General features: G+C 40.9%; 2 protein-coding genes across 2 annotated transcripts in view; both read right to left on the bottom strand.

Moving 5' to 3' along the window:
• Positions 1-2,455: 2,455 nt before the first annotated feature.
• On the bottom strand, positions 2,456-4,148 carry LOC139464657 (paternally-expressed gene 3 protein-like). The gene is made up of 2 exons (XM_071246179.1): positions 4,121-4,148; positions 2,456-3,156 (listed from the first exon to the last, which is right to left on the bottom strand). Exons 1-2 carry the CDS (start codon positions 4,146-4,148, stop codon positions 2,456-2,458), a joined length of 729 nt encoding a protein of 242 aa, XP_071102280.1.
• A 1,643-nt stretch (positions 4,149-5,791) lies between these two features.
• Positions 5,792-23,304, bottom strand: part of LOC139464934 (uncharacterized protein C10orf67, mitochondrial-like) — a 40,301-nt gene continuing 22,788 nt past the window's right edge. Inside the window, exons 10-17 of the mRNA XM_071246537.1 lie at positions 20,990-21,055; positions 19,306-19,413; positions 14,261-14,352; positions 12,737-12,802; positions 11,874-11,961; positions 10,937-10,999; positions 9,373-9,490; positions 5,792-8,032 (exon numbers count right to left, since the gene is read on the bottom strand). Coding sequence (XP_071102638.1) covers positions 7,881-8,032; positions 9,373-9,490; positions 10,937-10,999; positions 11,874-11,961; positions 12,737-12,802; positions 14,261-14,352; positions 19,306-19,413; positions 20,990-21,055 — 753 coding nt within the window. The 3' untranslated portion in view covers positions 5,792-7,880. The remainder of the gene's footprint in view (positions 8,033-9,372; positions 9,491-10,936; positions 11,000-11,873; positions 11,962-12,736; positions 12,803-14,260; positions 14,353-19,305; positions 19,414-20,989; positions 21,056-23,304) is intronic.

Raw genomic sequence — 23,304 nt, 5'->3', positions numbered from 1 at the left:
GCCCCAGTTGGTCGTTGTGTTGAGTGTGCTTTAGGTGACTGTTCTGCTTTATGTAAGATGAAGAGTAGACAAGTGGAGGACATTTCCAAACTTGATGCATCAGTGATAAAAAGGATGTCCGTTACAATTGTCAATTTTGACCATATATTCTAGTGTTTTATCAGGTGAACAATTGACTTGCCTTTGCATGTGTTTGTGATGGATACCATCAGTGGGTCAGATACCCTAACCTTTTCACAAACACCTGGTATCATTATTTGGTAGTGATTCATAAACACATGGTGATGATAAAGTTGGAATAATACAATGGACTCTACTTTGACCAGAGATTCTTATGATTTTCAAAGAGATTTTTATCGCATTTATTCACACTGACAGAAAGACTTGACCATGACCCTTTTCTCACTCACATGATGAAGGTTGACAGGACCTGATCATTTAATGTTTTATGTTTTTTTCCAGACTATTTTCTTCCTGCGTGTAAACCCTGTGATGATTGCGGGGTAGAGTAGCACCTCAGTAAATAACAAGGTTCAAACAGGTGTAAGAGACCCTTGAATTTTGCATTCTCTTTTGGAAAGTGCTTGAAATTAGATTCTGCATTGGAAAAGAAAATTGGAAAATCATTCAATAATAAAGCTTTGAACTGTAACTGTTTCCTGTAAATTGCCTAATTCATATATATACCGTATTCGACGTAATAAGCACCTAGGGTGCTCTCAAAATTAGAAACATGGGGGCTCTTATTAGAATATTATTTTGGTAGATAGAATGAAAGATGAATTTAATTGCCCATATTTAAGGTGCATAGAACACACGTGTGCGTATTATATGCGAATAAATAAGTCTTGTGTACATTGATCAATCGGAAGGGGTGCTAATTGGGTTTGTTCACTAGCCAATGTATAAGCAAATTTCGCCATGGGCGCTTATTAGAGCGGGGTGCTTATTACGTCTAATACGGTATATGAGTAGTAGTATGTTCTTAGTTGAAAAAAATACTGACAGAGACAAATATGCCTTAACAGTGTGAACCGAGGGGCCCCAAGTGTGTCATGTCATCATATGCCAATGCAAAGGTGTTGGTAGTTTTGTCAAGACTGATACAATATTAAGAAATCGGCTTGGAGAAAGTTTACTTCATGGCCTTAAATTTGGCGGAAAGAGCATTGAAAGAGGTTGAATCGAGCTTGTATTATGTGAGAAATTCTGTATGAATGTTTGTTGAAAACTAAGAGCCAGGGTCCCGTTCCACAAAGCGACCTTAGTGCTATGATTGTCATAAGCCTGTGTTAAAGTATGAGAGTTACGACCATCTTAGCGCTAAGATCGCTTTGTGGAACGGGGCCCTGGTGAGAGGGAATAATTAAATGGCTGCGAAGCAGGGAAAGAACATGGACCCCATTTCACAAAGCAATTGTACGGCCACGACTGTTGTTAGTCCTATGAGAAAGTGTTGGAGTTACAATCATCACACCACGATTGCTTCGTTGAACAGGAAGCCATGGACCCAGGTTCACAAAGAGACTATAGCACCACAACTGTCGTAACTCCTGCACCTAGGATAGACTAAGATGTTTAGGGTATCTTGTTGAATGCCCATTTTTCACTGGAGGTTGCCCGAGGACCCCCAACATGTAGTATTCGTTGATGCATCGCAACACTGAATCAAGATTAGTAGGAGGTGACTATGCTTGTCATAAAAGGCGACTAACAGGATCGGGTGGTCAGACTCGCTGACTTGGTTGATGCATGTCATCGATCCCAATTGCGTGGATCGATGCTCATGATAATCACTGGATTGTCTGGTCCAGACTTGATTATTTACAGACCGCCGTCATATAGCTGGAATATTGCTGAGTGCGGCGTTAAACAACAAACCAACCAACCAAAACCAACTACAACGATAGTACACTGAGGACACACTTTACCTTTTAGCTTTACAGATTTTTTCTAATTAATTTTTTTAGGGTCGGTCATAGTTTTATGCATATACATTTTTAAACAAATTGCTCGCCTTTGTTTAAAGTATATTATCCCATTAGCAGCAGAATGGTCCAACTATAATTTGTTGTTACTGAACTTTGTTACAAAAATGCTTGATAGATGTAGGCATTTTCATGGGAATGTCTGACTTCAATTTCAAGCCATATTTTTATTTGGTTTATATTTAATGTTTGTTTTCTATTTTTCAGGTTTTTATAGCTTTTAAAAAATTATAATCATCAGATCAGTCAGGTGTTAAAAGTAAGTTTTGAAATGTCCTTAATATGTTCTCACTGCATTTATTGGCCATGATCAGTGGACAGGTAAAGTGTAAGATTTGAGAATTGTCGTCCAATTTTAATCAGCTGGGTGAGATGTGAATCACAATGGTATGATACTGCTTGCATATGGCAATATTTCTCTCGAAAGAAGCAATTTCACTTGTTGATTATGCAAATGTCTGTCGCGTTCAAGCTAACGTAGCCATGTCACCGTTTTGTTCATCAGTCGTTGATTGATAGATCGTTTTGTCCTTGCAGCTTGTAATGGCCGTTATGTCCTTGCAGCTTGTAATGACCGTTATGTCCTTGCAGCTTGTAATGGCCGTTATGTCCTTGAAGCTTGTAATGGCCGTTATGTCCTTGAAGCTTGTAATGGCCGTTATGTCCTTGAAGCTTGTAGTGGCCGTTATGTCCTTGAAGCTTGTAATGGCCGTTTTGTCCATGAAGCTTGTAATGGCCGTTATGTCCTTGAAGCTTGTAATGGCCGTTATATCCTTGAAGCTACTATTGGCCGTTATGTCCTTGCAGCTTGTAATGGCTGTTATGTCCTTGAAGCTTGTAATGGCCACTATGTCCTTGAAGCTTGTAATGGCCGCTATGACCTTGCAGCTTGTAATGGCCGTTGTGTCCTTGCAGCTTGTAATGGCCGTTATGTCCTTGCAGCTTGTAATGGCCGTTATGTCCTTGCAGCTTGTAATGGCCGTTATGTCCTTGCAGCTTGTAATGACCGTTATGTCCTTGCAGCTTGTAATGACCGTTATGTCCTTGCAGCTTGTAATGGCCGTTATGTCCTTGAAGCTTGTAATGGCCGTTGTGTCCTTGAAGCTTGTAATGGCCGTTGTGTCCTTGAAGCTTGTAATGGCCGTTGTGTTCTTGAAGCTTGTAATGGCTGGGTTGTTACAATATGATGTAAATAAAACAGATTCACACCAATGTTTGTCATTGTGTAATCAAAAGTTGAGAATAATAAATGTTGAAATGAAATTAGCATGTGTCTTTCTTTTGGGTCGTCAGGATCCAATACCTTGTCATGTTTCATTACCCAACAGCAAAGGAAGTTGCTCGTTGGTTTGTCTGGTCAAGACTCGCACACTCAGGCGCAGTTGGTGACTTAGCATAACACCACTGCCACAGGCTAATTTGCATATCATGTGACTGGACTTTTCTCGTTTGTAAACAGGAGATATAAATTTCGAAACAATTTTGCGAGGGCACTAGGCCTAGCCAAGCGGGATCAGTAGCTATATCTGTGCTTGTAAACCTCTGCGGCTTGAAACCTTTTCCACACAAAAAAATAGTTGGATATAGGGGAAGCGTTTTTCAAGCACAGAATTGAAGAATGACTTTATATGATAAAGAGGTTATCACGCTTGTCTGTTTGAAGTGGTAAATATCCAAGGCTCGCTAAATACAATGTTTATTCCTAATGCAGGATATTTACCATCCCCAAACACACTCGTGTGATAACCTCTACAGATATGCTACTACAACTGCGATGGTGTGTTGCATAATAATATATTTACACATCAAAGTGACCGTATCGCTAGCTCTCCTTAGGGCTTCGATGACAGCACGTGGCGCTGTACAACCAATGTAAACATAGGATAACTACACAAATGGAAATAGTTTTTCATGATTCAGGATATTTTCTCAATGAAAGTTAACCATTCTATGATGTATGTTTATCTAGATGTGTAGACTTATAAAAAATGAAACAGATGAAAAACATATGCAATATCTTGAATGGACTGTGTAAGATGTGACGAATCGTCACATGGCGCTGGCCTGTGGCAGAGGTACTATGCTGGTCGCATGGAACTCTGGGCAGAAGAGTGCAAGACGCAATTACTTACCGCTGTCATGTGGCCAGATCCATATCATATTTATTATTAATTAGAATTAAATAAATTGATCAGTTACTTTTGCCTATCTATGTCGAATGGAAGTCTAATGGAAGTCTAATGGAAACAGCAACTCTTCACATATATGTCATGCTTTGTCCTGTATCTTGGGGGGTGGTCGGGTAGCCTCGTGGTTAAAGCGTTCGCTCGTCACGCCGAAGACCCGGGTTCGATTCCCGAAATGGGTACAATGTGTAAAGCCAATTTCTGGTGTCCCCCGCCATGATATTGCTGGAATATTGTGACAAGCGGTGTAAAACCTCACTCACTCACTCACTGTATTTTGCAATGAACCTACTTCACTTGATATATGAGTCAAGCTGTCAAGCTTTTTGCCTTGGAAAATAGTGTGCTTCACATTGTACTTCACATTGTAAAGGGAGATTTGATCATGTCGACTGTGTCCAATATGCAGGATTTCTACATCCAAGGTTGCCCAACCTGAACCTGCTCCTCTGATGGCGGAGGGGCGGTCAGGGAGCCTCGTGGTTAAAGCGTTCGCTCGTCACGCCGAAGACATGGGTTCGATTCCCGAAATGGCTACAATGTGTGAAGCCCCTTTCTGGTGTCCTATGCCGTCATATTGCTGGAATATTGCTACAAGTGGCGTAAAACCGTACTCACTGACTCTGATGGCGGAGTGAGGTGCATGGTTCCCACAACAAGGCACTGACAACCTACAAGGAATTACAGATCACTTCTGAATTAATTACTACAATTTCAGATAGATTATCCATAATTTCAACATGTTGAAGAAGAAACTTAGTGTTGCATGCTCAAAAGGTCACCAATAGTCTTAATTCTGTAGGGTTTTTTTATGCTGCCATTTAGCACACTGTTACAGAAAAAGCTACATATGCAACCATTCTCATTCCGCTCTCCGGGCAGATGCTCGACCACTAGACCGCGGACATCTTCTTACAACTAATCATGATCTTGCAGTGCAGACACGAAGCAGCAAGTAAAGGAGCAAGACACACAGATCTAGTCCATTTTTATTGTGGGGAAAACACCCATCTATGTACAATAAATAGTTATGTATTATCACAGCTTCAGGAACACCACAGTTCATTTTAGCGAATGAATTGCATACACACTAAAAGAAACATATTGTACCCATGTCAGCAGTGACTTCCAGCAACTCAACAGGCTGGTGAATGATTAAATGTTACCAGGCAACAATGTTCCAGCTACAGCAGGCAGCATGACCACAAACCAGTGGTCAATGACATGAGCAACGATCACACATTGAAACAACCCAATTCTCATTACAATCAACACTTGAAACAAACATGGAGATGTTATTGCGAAATCAATCAAATCAACAGGTTCCACTGATTTCTTTGACTTAAAACATTTTGTTTATAAGGTTGACGTATAATTTCTCTATTATTTTCCATAATGACCTACAGTGACATCCGTTTCACTTGTTCACATTGTGTTTGGAATGGCCAGTGAATTCCTGGCTCAGAGCTAACTGCAACAACAATAGCATGACATCAACAGCATCGGTAAGCCCTGGAATAGGACTGCCAGCATTGTAAAAAATACTGGAGCAAACTCTTGAAGTCAAAATAAAAACTTTCATAAAAGACAATTGAAAATTAATTATCGGCATTAGAAGTAAAGCATCTTTCTTATGACTATCTCATATACACATGGTATATATTTTCAACGATTTCAATAATTTTTCATTTGTGAGAAATGTCACTCTTCTTATTTTTAGTGTAATGTAAAGTTAAATTCCTTCCCCCTTGTTTACATATATCTATAACACAGGTACATGAACTAGCAATGACAGTCAGGGGCTCATGTGAACAAATAACAAAATAAAGAACAGAAAATGTATCATCAATGTCAGTGGTGGTTTCCAGGGTGTGTGTGTGGGTGGCGCTCACAGGTAAAACACTGTGGTGACATACTTAACCTGACTGGACAGACATTCCATGCTCGGGTTATACCGTATTCAACGTAATAAGCGCCCCGTTCTAATATTTGCTAATAGATTAGCTAGTGAACAATCCCAATTATCACCCCTTCCGATTGATCAATGTACACAAGACTTATTTATTTGTGTATAATATGTGTGTTATATGCGTATTTAATTATGGGAAATTAAATTCTGGAAAAATATATCTGACACATATAAACATTTCAGGCTGTCAGCATAAACCACAAAATTTATGATCTTTCAACTGTTTTTCACCAAACTTATACTCTAATAAGAGCCCCCTATTTCTAATTTTGAGAGCGCCCTGGGCGCATATTATGTCGAATACGGTAATACCTTTCACTTCCCATAATGTACTTGTAATGGTTATTAACATAATAAAACATTAGCTACAGGGCTTGAATATCACATCTTATTTAATAACAGGGGTAAATGGAAGAACTAACAACAAAACCATTAAATGGACATCGTTTGAATACTTAAAATACTTACTGGTACAGTATATCACAAGTTCAAAAACAACTCATGTACAAAATATATATGTAATAAATGGACGGCAATGACATTAATGTAAACCCACATATATATCACACTGTGACAGGCAACATTGTGTCGGAATGTTTGGTATCGGAGAAAGGCAAGAGATAAAATGCTGATTGGGTATACAAAATCAGGTCTCCATGCTACAAAACTGCCATAATCTAGCACGGCTGAACATGATTTAACAAACCAGCATGCCAACTATCGTGATTGGACCTAGAATGTAGCAGCGAAACTGCCAGAACTCCATTGAGTAAATGTAGACTTTGGATAGTCGTGGACATAAAACTGGCATTTTACCCCATGATTAAACTTAGACTTGGGTTGTCGTGGAAATTAAAGTGCTGTAAACCCATGACTTAACGTAGACTTCTCATAGCTAAGTAAATTAAAGTGCTGTTAACCCATGACTAAACGTAGACTTATCATAGCCGTGTAAATTAAAGTGCTGTTAACCCATGACCAAATGTAGACTTCTCATAGCCGTGTAAATTAAAGTGCTGTTAACCCATGACTAAATGTAGACTTCTCATAGCCGTGTAAATTAAAGTGCTGTAAATCCATGACTAAACGTAGACTTATCATAGCTGAGTAAATTATAGTGCTGTTAACCCATGACCAAACGTAGACTTCTCAAAGCCGTGTAAATTAAAGTGCTGTTAACCCATGACCAAAGGTTGATTCAAGAAACGTATAACTGAAGCACAGAAAGTGTCTTCACTGAGGAAGATAACTGTTGAATGGAGTCCCAAATAGCACGACCAACAATTGTACATCAGCACAAATGTGCACACCACACCACATCAGTGTATGTTTAAACAGGGTCAAATACCTAGCGTACAGAGTGTTAAGCTGGCATCCATTCAGTGTACAAATCAAATGGAAAACAATTGTACAAATCTACCCGGAAGTGAATCTGACATTCAGTTTGGGTATGAGGATAACTTATGGAAACATTATATATTAAAACAAATTTAAATACTGGTGTGTGTAAATACTATAAAGGTCCAATTTTGCATCTCACATTTAAAACTGAGGACGGTTTTCTGACATAAATAATTAAAACATGATCCAGTCCAATAGTCACCAGCCATGAAGACCCAACTGAAAACACAAACATGGCGCACAGCCTAGATGTTCAACCATTTGGTTCAAACCTGAAACAGCAGCGCCAACAGTGGCTTAAAACTGATCCTGTATCTCACAGACAAGTACTGAATATCACTGGGCCTCGACAGATGGTAACACGACCACGTGACCTTGTGTTGAAGGTCGGCTGTCGTCTCCGCAATCGGTAGGGTTCCTCATCGGTGGCCCAGGGAGTGGGACGACGTCTTCTGGCATATCCTGGTCATCTGACATCACCTGGTTCTCTGAAGGGCAGAAGAGAAGGTTACAGCACTTCCTGAAGGGTACAGCAGTTCCTGAAGGTTACAGCACTTCTTGAATAAACTGACAACCTTGATATTAACGTTAAAGTTTACAGTCTTTGTTATTGAAATCAGAGGCCTCCTCTGAGCTAAGGCAAAACAAAATAGATAAAAATGCAAGTCTGACAGTGTTCAAATTATGTTTTAAAGCCATGGGTTCCTTGATGTTGAAGTGTTCAATGGCAGATATAGTCTGGAAGGTAATTTAAGGTACCGACGTTTACTACAATATCTGAAAAACTATTGGACCTACTCCAGTCAAAGTTGGTATGAGATTATTAAACAGTCATACATAACTGGATATTACATTTAAAGACAATCGGTGCATGAATAAAAAATATATCTATTTAGCTATCACTATATTTCCTCAACAACCAGACCTGTTCGTCACAGGTGGAGCAAGCATTCATTGAAACAGCCATCTGCATAATGCTACCCGTGCGTCACAGGGCCATATGACACAATTGAACCAATCAACTCAACTCGAAAGGCTGCATGGGAATCACGCACGCACGAATACGGTGTTAGCGTTAGGCGTCTCAACGTGTGTGATTCCCCTGCACCCTTTCGAGTTGAGTTGATTGGCTAGTGAACAATCCCAATTCCTTCAATGTACACAAGACTTATTTATTTGTGTATAATACACACTCTTGTGTTACATGCAACCTTAATTATGGGCAATGAAATTTTGGAAAAATATATCTGTCGTGTATAATAGACACAGACTTTTCTTTTGTATCATTTCATCTTTTGTATCATTTCAGGCTGTCAGCATAAACCATGAAATTTACAATCTTTCACCTCTGGTTATTTTCACCAAAATTTTATTCTAATAAGAGCCTTCTATTTTTTATTTTGAGAGCACCCTGGGCACTTATTACTTCGAATGCAGTATAACTTTTAGGGGTATCAGTCAATAATAATAATGAGCATTTTTATTCTGCCAAATCAACACCCTAAAGCGTGCTCAAAGCGCTACATTATTACCCTTGTCAATGGTTCAGTGTGCATTCGATTTTAATTCTCAGCTCCCTGGGGAACATACAACCCAAGCTGCCTGTGAGGCACTAAAAGGTTAACAGTAACATTATCATCTCTTTCTACCGGGTACCCAGTGACTGCTGGGTGAACAGAGGAATATTTGTCTAAGGAGACAACACGTAGCATGTGCTTCAGTGTTGAGCAGGACCCAAGCCCTAAAAACTCTCAGCAAAATAACAGAACAGACATATCTCCAAACACTCATTCAGTCCAAATTGAACACATAATGTTAGAATACAAACCGTCTACAGAGAACATGGCTGTGCCCCTGCCGCTGGGGGCGGACACAGTGTAGGAGATGTAGTCCTTGTCGCCAGCGCCGCCACCACGTTGAGACTTGCCACTGCGCGGGATATCAGGCTGCAGGGGAGAAAAACATCTTTCTTTTCAACAGGATCTAAATGTTACGACCGTTTCACAAAGCAATGGTAGCGCTACGACTGTCGTAAATCTGTGTTAAGGTACAGGGTCCCGTTCCTCAAAGCGCTCTTAGCACTAAGGTGATCGTAAGTCCCATACTTAAGCATAGTCTTACGATCATCGTAGCGCTAAGGTCGCTTTGAGGAACGGGGCCCAGGTGTTACAACTGTCGTAGGCTAAGATTTCTTTGTAGAATGGGACCTGGCCCCTTTGAAACAAAGTGATGATAATGAGTGCAGCGTTTGGAGCTGGGATAACAAATGATTCAGTTGGCATTCAAACTGAAGTGTTTGTTCGCTGTTGACACAACATTCAGCAATATTCCCCAACTGCCTGTAAATAATCGAGTCTTGACCAGACAATCAAGTGATTGACATCATGAGCATCACTCTACACAATTGTGATACAATAACATGTGTCAACCAAGTCAAAGAGACTGACCACCCGATCCCATTAGTTGCCTCTTAGGACAAGTTCAAACTGAAGTGAGAGTGTAGGGCTAACACCAGTGTTCAAAATAAAACAAATTGCCAGGCTGCCATCTGTGGTATAAGCTAAGCCCTAAATAGGCCCCATCCTTAAATGGGCCTCAGCCAAGGATGGGATAGGGGAGATAACTCTCACGAGCATGCTGCTGGCTGCCAGCACATGGCATCAGACACAGTCTTTTAAACAGCTACACTTACTGTGATTAAACAGTTAACAAACGAAGACAGCTTTGTCATATCGCCACACCATCAGGACGCCACAAACTTCAGAAGCTGCAGGCATTTGATATACCGTATTCGACATAATAAGCACCCAGGGCGCTCTCAAAATTAGAAATAGGGGGCACTTATTAGAATATTATTTTGGTGAAAAACAACAGAGTTGTCAGATCGTAAATTTCATGATTTATGCGGACAGCCTGAAATGTTTATATATGACAGATATATTTTTTCCAGAATTTAATTTTCCATAATTAAGGATGCATATAACACACATATTATACACGAATAAAAAAGACTTGTGTACATTCATCAATCAGATGGGGTGATAATTGGGATTGTTCACTAGCCAATATATTAGCAAATATCGCCATGGGCGCTTATTAGAGCGGCGCGCTTATTACGTCGAATACGGTAACTGAAGCTTATTGTGACAAATAATTCAAAACGTAAATTTACTACAGGCCATACAGGTTGTAGACCTTGGGGAAACACAAGCACAATCAGGTTGGAATCTGGTTTTAACTACACTACAAATTTGTCATTTCTGCAACATGCCTCCATCTGAGCTGACTTTACTCAAAAAAGTTTATTCCTTTAGCCGGTGATGCAGCTCCATACCCACAAGGGAGTCCACTGTACTCCACGAGCTGCTACACAAGACGCGAGTCTCACTCACCAGTGGGTGTTTCCTGGAACTGACTGGAGTCTTTGTGGGCACGATTCCTACTGGAGTGTCCACCTGGAAATACATATATAGCAAGTGAGGCCATGGCACTGGATTGGCTAACCAAGCAAATCCTTTTGGCTTTTATAAAATAGGCCACGCCCACAAGCAAATACTACTCCCTGATTGGATGATAATAGGGTGGGTGGGGCAAGGGGTGGATTACTGCGCTGAACCAGGTCACTGGTTTTGCATTGGTGTCTACATATTTTATTTTTTTTATGATTAATAAAGAAGTCTGCAATGTTATCATTGTCAACTTATTTATTTATAACATTGACTTAATTAAATGTTTTGGCATTTATGGAGGTATAAACGTAAACATTAGCACATTAGGGGAAATACTTTGAGGGCAGGATTCTTACAGGGATGTACAGCTGGCACACTCAATCTCATTAAAATCAGACCTTAGTTCTCGCTACCGCTTAACAAAGATCTGAAGATATCGCACAAGGGGTCACGTCAAAACGACCTTTCATCTGACCAATCAGAGTGTCGCTTACCAAATTATGAAAGTGACAGTCGAAATGTGATTTCTAATCATGCAACCTCGAAAACTTTAACATGGGGTATTCCGAACAATAGATATGGGTTTAACCACTGAATCCTTACAATCTAGACCATCTATTAGCCGTTCCAGTATGTTTTTTTGTTCAGGTTTCAAATTTTTGTCAAAATATGTTTCGAAGCGTAGTTTCCAATTTGAAATAAGTGCCGTAAAGCACGAGAAAGCTGCCTTCTGATTGGTCATTCCATGGGTCAGTCAAAGCTCGCACAAGGTCAGTCTGACTTGACCCGTAATGGGATATCCTCAGATCTTTGATTAGCGGTAGCGAGAACTAAAATCTGATTTTACTGAGATTGCTGGCACACTATAACGTATACTCACGGAGTAGCTGACGGAGGCCTGATGGAGGGTTGCAGCCTGCCTCTGCATCGTCTGGCGCAGGTAACTCTCATCCTTGAGGGCGTGCAAGCTGAAGGAGACACCAGGAGCATGAGTGCGAGTACATCCTTCTTTCAGGGTAAAATGTGAACTTCAGGACAACCGAACAAAACTTACAGTGTGTTACAGTCTGCATAACTGCATTTGGATTTTTTAAATTGTTCCTGTTAATGTTTCTAATCCAAAAATGATGTGGGCTCTTTACAACACCGCCATTGGGCCTGTCACTCTCTGTCTAAGTTATCTGTGCAGAGTTGCACCCTTTGGGCACACAAGAAACTTATAGTGAGTTCGAATCCCAGTTCGACCTGATCAGGTTTCTAGGTTTATCAGCACCATACCCATGCTCGTGGGTTTCACCAAAGTGGTAAACATTTGAGACCTGCATCACTTTGGACTTTCCTACCACATTAAGCTGACACGCCATGATATATTGGGAATATTGTTAAAAGTGGCGTTAAACCCAACTCACTCACTCACTCTGTAAAAGGGACCGGTCATTTATTACAGAGGTGAATCAGAGATTCTATATGCACTTATGTACTAAAAATAATTGCCCTTCCTAGATGCTTTTCATATTTTTGGAACACCCTCCCAGGTCTTTGTACATTTTCATGACTTTCCCCAAATATGGGGATTATATTTTAAGACCCTCCCTCAAGAGACTGTCATCATTTTTGATGACCCTCCCCTGGTTCCCTCTGACCCACCCTGACCCATCCCACCCTATAATAATGACCGGTCCCCAAGTAGTGTGCTCTGCAGCACACAGACAAGAAGAGATGCATACAACACTACACACTCACCTCTGTTGTAAGATGGCAAACTTCTTCTCCCATGTTCTGTGAATGCGTTCTATCTCTTTCTTCAACCTGAAACAACATGTACAAACATGGCATGGCTATCAATGAAATTATTTTCACTACACTACTCAAAAGAAGTTAAAGAACACCTGATTCTTTCATGTTATAGTTAATCTGGGAGCTCAAGATAAGCGGCGTATTCGCGTAAAATATGCATTAAATAAACTGAAATATGCAAATATACCTCAGTACTGATTGGTGTGTGAGGTACTGAACTCAGTACTGATTGGTTCATGTCCTACTGAACTCAGTACTGATTGGTTCATGTCCTACTGACCTCAGTACTGATTGGTTCATGTCCTACAGACCTCAGTACTGATTGGTTCATGTCCTACTGACCTCAGTACTGATTGGTTCATGTCCTACTGACCTCAGTACTAATTGGTTGTGTCCTACTGAGCTCAGTACTGATTGGTTCATGTCCTACTGACCTCAGTACTAATTGGTTGTGTCCTACTGAGCTCAGTACTGATTGGTTGTGTCCTACCGAGTTCAGTTCTGATTGGTTGTGTCCTACTGAGCTCAGTACTGATTGGTTGTGTCCTACTGAGCTCAGTACTGATGGGTTCATGTCCTACTGAGCTCAGTACTGATTGGTTCATGTCCTACAGACCTAAGTACTGATTGGTTCATGTCCTACTGACCTCAGTACTAATTGGTTGTGTCCTACTGAGCTCAGTACTGATTGGTTGTGTCCTACTGAGCTCAGTACTGATTAGTTGTGTCCTACTGAGTTCAGTACTGATTGGTTGTGTCCTACTGAGTTCAGTACTGATTGGTTGTGTCCTACCGAGTTCAGTACTGATTGGTTGTGTCCTACTGAGCTCAGTACTGATTGGTTGTGTCCTACTGAGCTCGGTACTGATTGGTTGTGTCCTACTGAGTTCAGTACTGTTTGGTTGTGTCCTACTGAGCTCAGTACTGATTGGTTCATGTCTTACTGACCTCAGTACTGATTGGTTCATGTCCTACAGACCTAAGTACTGATTGGTTCATGACCTACTGACCTCAGTACTGATTGGTTCATGTCCTACAGACCTAAGTACTGATTGGTTCATGTCCTACTGACCTCAGTACTGATTGGTTCATGTCCTACTGACCTCAGTACCGATTGGTTCATGTCCTACAGACCTCAGTACTGATTGGTTCATGTCCTACTGACCTCAGTACTGATTGGTTCATGTCCTACTGACCTCAGTACTGATTGGTTCATGTCCTACTGACCTCAGTACTGATTGGTTCATGTCCTACTGACCTCAGTACTAATTGGTTGTGTCCTACTGACCTCAGTACTAATTGGTTGTGTCCTACTGAGCTCAGTACTGATTGGTTGTGTCCTACTGAGCTCAGTACTGATTGGTTGTGTCCTACTGAGCTCAGTACTGATTGGTTGTGTCCTACTGAGCTCAGTACTGATGGGTTCATGTCCAACAGACCTAAGTACTGATTGGTTCATGTCCTACTGACCTCAGTACTTCCTCTCGCATCCTCTGTTCACTCTTCTTCAGCTTTTCCGTGTCCGCCGACTCCTGGTTGGCGTTGGCGTTCTTCGCCTTCTCCTGCAACACAGACAGCACCATCACAGTCAGTGGTTTGGCTTTCTGTTTTTTTAACGCTTCACTTAGAAGTGAGGTGAGGTGAAATTGGGTTTAACGTCGCGTCCAAGATTATTGCACTTCTATAGCGACGTGCATGTATGTGTGTGTGTTTGTGTTGCTGCTTGTACTAGTCCGGACTGATGCCGATTTATAGTGCTAGCCCACTGAGATACCATGCCACAGTTTAACATGAATACCCCAATCAGACACAGTATACTGACTCCGAGCCGACCAGTCCTTGCTTTAACCCCTTAATGCCGAGTGCCAGACAGGGTAACAACAAGTACCATCTTTTAATGTCTTTAGGTATGACGCGGCCGGGGATCAAACCCCAGACCTTCCGCTCTCCGGGCGGACGCTCTACCACTAGACCACAGAGGCAGTCTCACTTAGAAGTATTCAAGCTACATAATAGTGGCAAATCTGCACCAGACAAACAAGTGGTTCATGAACAATCAACGCCAGTGTGAGAAATAGCTGCCTGCCCACTAGTCTGTGGCAAGCAGAATTTCGAATGGGTTAGAGATTCTGAAATGTCCCTCACCTGACTGGCTACTGAACTTTTAACAGTGATTTTTTTATGGACACCTCTTAGTTGATAAAAAAAAGTAATTTCAATTTCTGTAGATCAATATGACCATCAATAATCAAATCAATATCTAGAACAAATTGAGATCAGAGTTAACCCTTCATAATATTAAATGAATGATTTGCAATTTGGGCTTACTTTACAGATAACTTCGCAGAATGTCTTGAAAAATAAAAACTGTGGTTAGCGTCAGATGGTGGAATTAGAACCTGGGTCCCGTTCCACAAAGCGATCGTAGCTACAATCAATCTTTGTGACTTACATCGATTATAAAATCGTCTTAGCTTAAGTTTACGCCCGTTCCACAAAGCGATCTTAGGGTGATTGTAACTTTACAAGTTCTGAAGTAGCTGATCTTAACAAAGATCAGAATCTTCAGCCATGAAGATAGGAAAGTTTCCCTAAGAGTGGCCTCCCTTGGTCATGTTTAGCAGATGACGCATTGTCGAAATATGGCCGAATCGCAGACCTCTGTCGGCATGAGACGCGTTCGTCGCAGCAATTTTACAGCAAGCAAGATCGCTGTCCTTGTTGATGAGGTGGCTGTTCACCACATGACATTGAATTCTTCATTCAGCTCTACTGTCACCAATAAGCTGAAAGGCAGCATATGGGAGGACATCGCTAACAAGTAAGTGAGCTGTGGACTGTCAGAATGTTATCTGATATAATAGTAAGTCAACATACGTACTCCATCATGCACCATACCTTTGAAATAATGAATATATCTAAAAACCCTTTCTTTGTGTAAGACACGGTCCATTTCCTTGCACATCATAATAAAAGTTGCCATCTTTGTTGTTATGGTACAATATTTAAGATCGATTTTAGCGATCCTAAAATGGTCCGGAGCAACTTACCATTTTGATCTTAACTTACAACTCTCTTAGTTAAGATTGCTTCGTGGAACGGGCGGCCGAATGTAAAAAAAAATTTAAGATCGCATACTTAGTGAGTTACAATCAACTTAGCCCTAAGATCGCTTTGTGGAACGGGGCCCTGGGCTTTGTGGGCCCTCGATCTTAAATATTGTACCATAACAACAAAGATGGCGACTTTTATTATGGTGTGCAAGGAAATGCGTCGTCTGCTAAACATGACCAAGGGAGGCCACTCCAAGGGAAAATTTCGTATCTTTATGGCTGAAGATTCCGATCTTTGTTAAGATCGGCTACTTAAGAACTTGTAAAGTTACAATCACCCTAAGATCGCTTTGTGGAACAGTTGTAAACTTTAGCTAAGACAATTTTAGAATCGATGTAAGTCTCTAAGATTGATTGTAGTTATGATCGCTTTTTGGAACGGGGCCCTGGCTAGTAACTCTGATGGCTAGCTAGCCCACCTGGCCAGCATGTTGAGACTATTTTACTCATTGATCCATGTCACCCAGGCATGAGGACACGCAATCTACCACCCAATCCATTTAGTCGCCTCTGACAAACACTGGTTGCAGTAGATCGATTCTAATCCAGAATCCCCACTAGGTTTAATCCCAATTAGTCAATTACACTGAACAGCCATCAGTGAAAAACTATGGATACAATATCTTCACGAATTAGGTGTAGAGCTAATTTTTAAAATTATATCCCAACTGCAAACCTGGACCCACTTAATATATATATTAGTTCATTTGTCTGTTGTTTAACACCACACACAGCAGCAAATTGACAGCAGCCTATATATAATCAAATCTGGACCAGAAAATCCAGTGATTGATATTGTGAGCTGCTATCCACGTCATCAGGGCCAATGACACACTGACAACCGAGCCATTGATCCTGACCACTGATCCATGTAGGCGCCTCTTACGGCCAGCATAGGCTTCAGGGGAATCCATTGGGTAACTATATTACAGTGAGTGTGTGAGTGAGTGAGTGAGTGAGTGAGTATGATTTTACGCCACTTTTAGCAATATTCCAGCAATATCACGGCGGGGGACACCAGAACTGGGCTTCACACATTGTACCCATATCGGGAATCGAACCCAGGTATTCGCCGTGACGAGCGAACGCTTTAACCCAGGGGTCCGGAAAATTTTAAATCCCAATCGGACATTTACATTTATGCCACGCCCCTTTCAAACAGCGTGTTTTAGTACGACTTCTTACACACAAATTACAAGTTGTTACGTATTCATAATATGATGAATTATGAATTGTTTCAATTTAAATTGTTTAATTCACTGGACAATTAATAACAAATAATATCATTTTAGATATATATGGAAAACATATGTTTGTTTCTGTTATAATAACGATCTGTCAACGTTGTGAACGGTCTAATTGATATTCATGAGTCTGCTAGAGTGTGCACGTTGTAACATTTGGATCGAGACAATTATCCCATATTTGGTTATCACGTGACCTCACGGGAAAAGTGTTTTTTTTAAACTAAAGATTATTTAAAAACAAGACAGATAATATTATCATAAATCCTAAACTATCGTTGATAGCAGTAGTTATTTGAATACTTTTTCATCTGTACTTAATTATTGACCATAAAAAAATTTGATATCGATCGTCACAGAAAGCAAAATGGCGGTCAATCAAGATTCAATATACGACTAGCTACTGAAAACAATAAAATCTGCAAATCCTCGTTGTATGTCAACCAAGTGAAAGTCGTTAGCCACGACTTACAAAATGATCCTTCAGACTTTGAGGGTTTGGCAGATCCGCTCGACTGATCTGCATCGGTCGACTGGCTGTCGTCACGCTTTCGCTTCTTGACTGAGGTTACGTATCGTAGCATTGTGAGGATAATGAGGTACATCGATGATGCAAGGTATTTATGTACAGTTGTAAACACATTTTACTCAAATTAACAAGATGTTCTCAGTAATAAATCCTCGATTAATCAGTGTCAACTCAGTTTATTGCCTATTACAGTGATTGACTGATTGGACTATCATTCTACATGTTCTAGGTACGATGTATTTACAGCAATCAAAACAAACAAAGCTTGTCAGTGTAGATAATCTTCATTGTGTTACAACTGCAGACAGAAATTGCTCAGTCCTAACTGTTGATCATGTCCGGTCAAAATTTAAGAATGTCCGGACAATACTTTTTAAAATGTCCGGACAGAAAAATTTAAATGTCCGGTAAGCAATATTTTAGACCGGACATTTGAGATTCCCAATCGGACATGTCCGGCGCATATGACGGTTTCCGGACCCCTGCTTTAACCACTAGGCTACCCGACCGCCCTATAGTACAGCTCCAGCTACTGCAAGTCTATGTTAAAGTACTATTAATCTGGAAAGTTTGGCACCATGAAATTACTGCGAGTGGCTAACAATAGACTTCACTGCGTCTGGAAAGTTTAGCAATACACTATTAAGGTTACCAAATATCAAAGCTACTTTTGCAGGTGTTATATTTCATAAGTAGGCAGCGGCATGATTAAATGGTAACTCAGTGTCAGTCAGTGATTTTTAAACTATAGATGCATGTGCTGTTGTAGGTTGGAGGAGCATGTTTATCTGACAATAGACTGACTGGACTACTGATGTTACTGAAAAACTTGATGAGATGTGGCAGTTTCGTGAAATTAGACAAATTAGACCGTTGACACTAAGTGACAATGTGTAATTAGCCAAACACCGGATGTGAGGGATTACTTGTTTAATCATGTAGTGCCTCGTTTGACAATGTGTGGAAGTGAATTCAAGAAATCTCCCTCATTATGTCTTTTGTTTCTTGTTGGTCTGCAAAAGTAACTATGTCATGAAACTATTCCAAGTGTGTGTCCCTCGCAGTTTTCGCGTACTTTCCTGCTCGCAAACCTTTCCAGATTTACAGTACACGCGTCACATCACTATCACAGGAAATACATGCCGACAGTCTCCTCTCTAGTTATGCATTAGTCACAGTAACCATCTTTATTAATCCTTAGCTGAATATCCACAGAAGGGACAATGCAGGTGTACCTACATACACAGATCGTCGCAGCTCCAATCCAATATTAGCCTGTCAGTCTCTCTAAATCTAACTACACTGGTCAACAGAAACACAGTTACCCCTCACCCTCAGATTGATATACCCGCTCAGGGGATGAGAGTAATCACTCAAACATTATAGACAATACACATTTTTCATTGGTAAACAGAACTGTGGGCCTCAGACCGACTTGTATTGTCAAGGCCCCAAGACCACCAACATCTATGTGGGATATTAGTTTCAACACTAATGTAACCCTGGACTTGTCTGAATGTCAAGGTCAATGTAGTGACTTTCCTGAATACAAGACATGGCTGGGTCCACATGTGCAACTTTAAAACATGGAATGAAAGATGAAGGTTGTCAGACGTCCATGATACATACCCGCGCAAGCGATTCCTCGAGCATCTTCTTCTGGTCTGTGAGCAGCTTGATCTTTTCCTTGTCCGCTTCCAGGGATCCTGGTTTCACCTTCCTTGCCTCTCTAAGAGCCTGGCAACACACAAGGTACTCAACTGCTGTTTCTGTGGCAACACACAAGGTACTAAACTGCTGTTTCTGTGGCAACACACAAGGTACTAAACTGCTGTTTCTGTGGCAACACACAAGGTACTAAACTGTTGTTTCTGTGGCAACACACAAGGTACTTAACTGCTGTTTCTGTGGCAACACACAAGGTACTAAACTGTTGTTTCTGTGGCAACACACAAGGTACTAAACTGCTGTTTCTGTGTCAAGACACAAGGTACTTAACTGCTGTTTCTGTGGCAACACACAAGGTACTAAACTGCTGTTTCTGTGGCAACACACAAGGTACTTAACTGCTGTTTCTGTGGCAACACACAAGGTACTTAACTGCTGTTTCTGTGGCAACACACAAGGTACTAAACTGCTGTTTCTGTGGCAACACACAAGGTACTTAACTGCTGTTTCTGTGCCAACACACATGGTAATTAACTGCTGTTTCTGTAGCAAAATAAACTACATTCTCAAACTTCTTGTTTTTGTGCCAACATAAGCTACTTTCTCAACAACTTCTGTTTCTGTGGCAACACAAACTACTTTCTCTACAACTACTGTTTCCGTGGCAACACAAACTACTTTCTCTACAACTTCTGTTTCTATGGCACCACAAACTACTTTCTCTACAACTTCTGTTTCTATGGCAACACAAACTACTTTCTCACAACTTCTGTTGCCATTCAAACTACTTTCTCTACAACTTCTGTTTCTGTGGCAACACAAACTACTTTCTCTACAACTTCTGTTTCTATGGCAGCACAAACTACTTTCTCTACAACTTCTGTGGCAACACAAACTACTTTCTCTACAACTTCTGTTTCTGTAACAAAACAAACTACTTTCTCTACAACTTCTGTTTCTATGGCACCACAAACTACTTTCTCTACAACTTCTGTTTCTATGGCAACACAAACTACTTTCTCTACAACTTCTGTTGCCATTCAAACTACTTTCTCTACAACTTCTGTTTCTGTGGCAACACAAACTACTTTCTCTACAACTTCTGTTTCTATGGCAGCACAAACTACTTTCTCTACAACTTCTGTGGCAACACAAACTACTTTCTCTACAACTGCTGTTTCTGAACATTTAGTTTATTCTTAACATTCTTAACAGAATAGAAAAGTCAATAACGTGAAAAACCAAATCTACAATTTTGATGAATGTCATGATTTAAACAGACATGCGGCCCAAAAGACTCGTAATGTAAATTATTTGCACCTATGCTTCATTAACATGCATATATAATGTTATAATATATTATCATTACATGTATTTGAAGCTTGGAGAAATTAGTGGGGTAAAAAAGCGTAATTTCATGTAAATTGCTTGAAGTCACCGACGCATTAACAATTTGCTGTCCATGATATTTCATGCATGTGATTAATTTGTGACTTTTTTGCAAAAATCATAATTTTGGGTGAGAACAACCAAAATAGCATATTTTTAGACTTAAAATTGTAACTATTGTGCCAAATAATGGTAATGGTAATGGCAGGCACCTGCGTATATGGCGACCTGTAAAAGCAAGGCTATGAAATCTCACCTCCTCTTTGGCCAGCCTGATCTGCTCTTCCATCATCTTCTGCATGTCCTGCTTCTGCTTGTCCAGCTGCACAGAAAACATACACTGAGGCACAGGCTCCCCAACAGTGTAGAGCCAGTCACACAGGCTCCCCAACAGTGTGGAGCCAGTCACATGGACTCCCCAACAGTGTGGAGCCAGTCAAACAGGCTCCCCAACAGTGATAGATCCAGTCACACAGGCTCCCCAACAGTGCTGGAGCCAGTCACACAGGTTCCCCAACAGTGATAGATCCAGTCACACAGGCTCCCCAACAGTGATGGAGCCAGTCACACAGCTTCCCCAACAGTGATAGATCCAGTCACACAGGCTCCCCAACAATGTGGAGCCAGTCACACAGGTTCCCCAACAGTGCTGGATCCAGTCACACAGGTTCCCCAACAGTGATGGAGCCAGTCACACAGCTTCCCCAGCAGTGATGGAGCCAGTCACATGGACTCCCCAACAATGTGGAGCCAGTCACACAGGCTCCCCAACAATGTGGAGCCAGTAAATCAGGCTCCCCAACAGTGATAGATCCAGTCACAGACTAATGAACAGTGATGGAGCCAGTCACACAGGCAAAGTAACAGTGCTGTTACATACATTTATCAGTCAATGTATCAATCTGGTTACTATCTCGTCTAAAATGAATAGATCCAAAGAAATTAGAAATATGTTATTTTCTTGTAATTTAATTTAAAACACAAATGTTGATTGCAACAGTTGTAATCCACTTCAATCTCATTCAAATCAGTTCTTAGTGCTTGCTACACCTACACGAAGATCTGCGGACTTCCCATGACGGGTCACATCAGAACAACATTTTGCAAACTTTGACCCACCAATGAAATGACTCACAAGAAGTCGACATTAGCCAATCAGAAAGCAGCTTTCTTGTGTTCTACCTGACTAGTTTCAATCCGGTGGCTTCCATTCCAGACTGCGCTTTGAAAAGTATCGATTCAAAATAACAAAAGTTAATTCTGTCCAAAAGATGGCTGAGGTTGCATTCCAGTACTCCACATGCGCTACGGGAAGTCTCTTCCGTTTCAAATGTTTATTCCATTGAAGTGAATTGAAGACATACAGCTCATGACTGTCGTTCGGAATACATCATGTTAACCTTTCCGAGATTGTATGATTAGAAAACACATTCCGACTGCCACTTCCCGGATATGCTAAGCAACACTCTGATTGGTCAGATGAAAGGTCGTTCTGATGTGTCCTGTAATGGGATGTCCTCAGATGATAGTTTAGAGCTAGCGAGAACTAAGATCTGATTGGAATTAGATTGAAGATTGGTATTCTTTGATTCAATGTTATTAAATCTGAAACTCAAATCTTGATCAATCTCTATTATGAGGACAGCAAACAAGATATTACATAGGTCATTATACTGATCGTATTCCATGACATACAAAAACACACCAAAAGCAAAAGCTGTCGATGTGACACAGAGGCAGTGTTAATGAGATACCCCGCCCTTGCCATGCAAGCAGGATCACCACTCCATATATACATGATAAAGTGTTAGTGAGAGGCCTACATCATCAGTACATTACAGGCACTCCACTGAAGTCAGCACAGATCAGACTGGAGCATATAAACCGGTGGTCACGGCGTGAACATTGATCCATCCCAATTGGGTATTGTCGTCACAACCCCGGGGGATTCCTAAGTTAGAATTGGTCCCCAGCGACTTGTGATGGTCGTACAAGGAGACAATGATCTGGGTGGTCAGTGGTTGGTCAGACACGGGGATTTGGTTGATGGTGTGTCATCGTACCCTGATGGCGGCATGGTAACAGTATCAATCACTGGATTGTCTGGTCCAGACTTAATTATTAAAGGCCGAAGGTTGGAATATTGCTGAGTGCTGCATTAAACGAAACACATACACATTATCATGACAAACGTTTGTGCTTTTTTGTTACTTTACACCACAATCAGCAATATTCCAGCTGTAGCATGGCAGCCTGTAAATAATCGAGTCTGGGCCAGACAAACCAGTGATTTGTCATAGCGACTGATTTATGACTACCATTGTCTGAAAAACATTTGATTCCAAAGGCTAATTACCCTGTAGCCATGACATGTGCATGTCTCCATAACTTAATTGTCATTATGTATTAGGCGCTAATCCCCGTTGTTAATCCTCACCAACATTTCATTGTATATTGACTGACAGCCAACCTGGGCAAGTATATCACTTCCCGTTAATTATTGTTATTTATAGTATGACATTTATTGCCTTAATTGATCATCCCCTGAGCTGTGTCGGTTCATCCCCCCTA

Source organism: Haliotis cracherodii, unplaced genomic scaffold (assembly GCF_022045235.1).
Source record: "Haliotis cracherodii isolate W230 unplaced genomic scaffold, xgHalCrac1.p SCAF_17, whole genome shotgun sequence".
In the NCBI taxonomy this organism is placed as follows: Eukaryota; Metazoa; Mollusca; class Gastropoda; order Lepetellida; family Haliotidae; genus Haliotis; species Haliotis cracherodii.
This window is presented reverse-complemented; position numbering and strand designations above follow the sequence as displayed.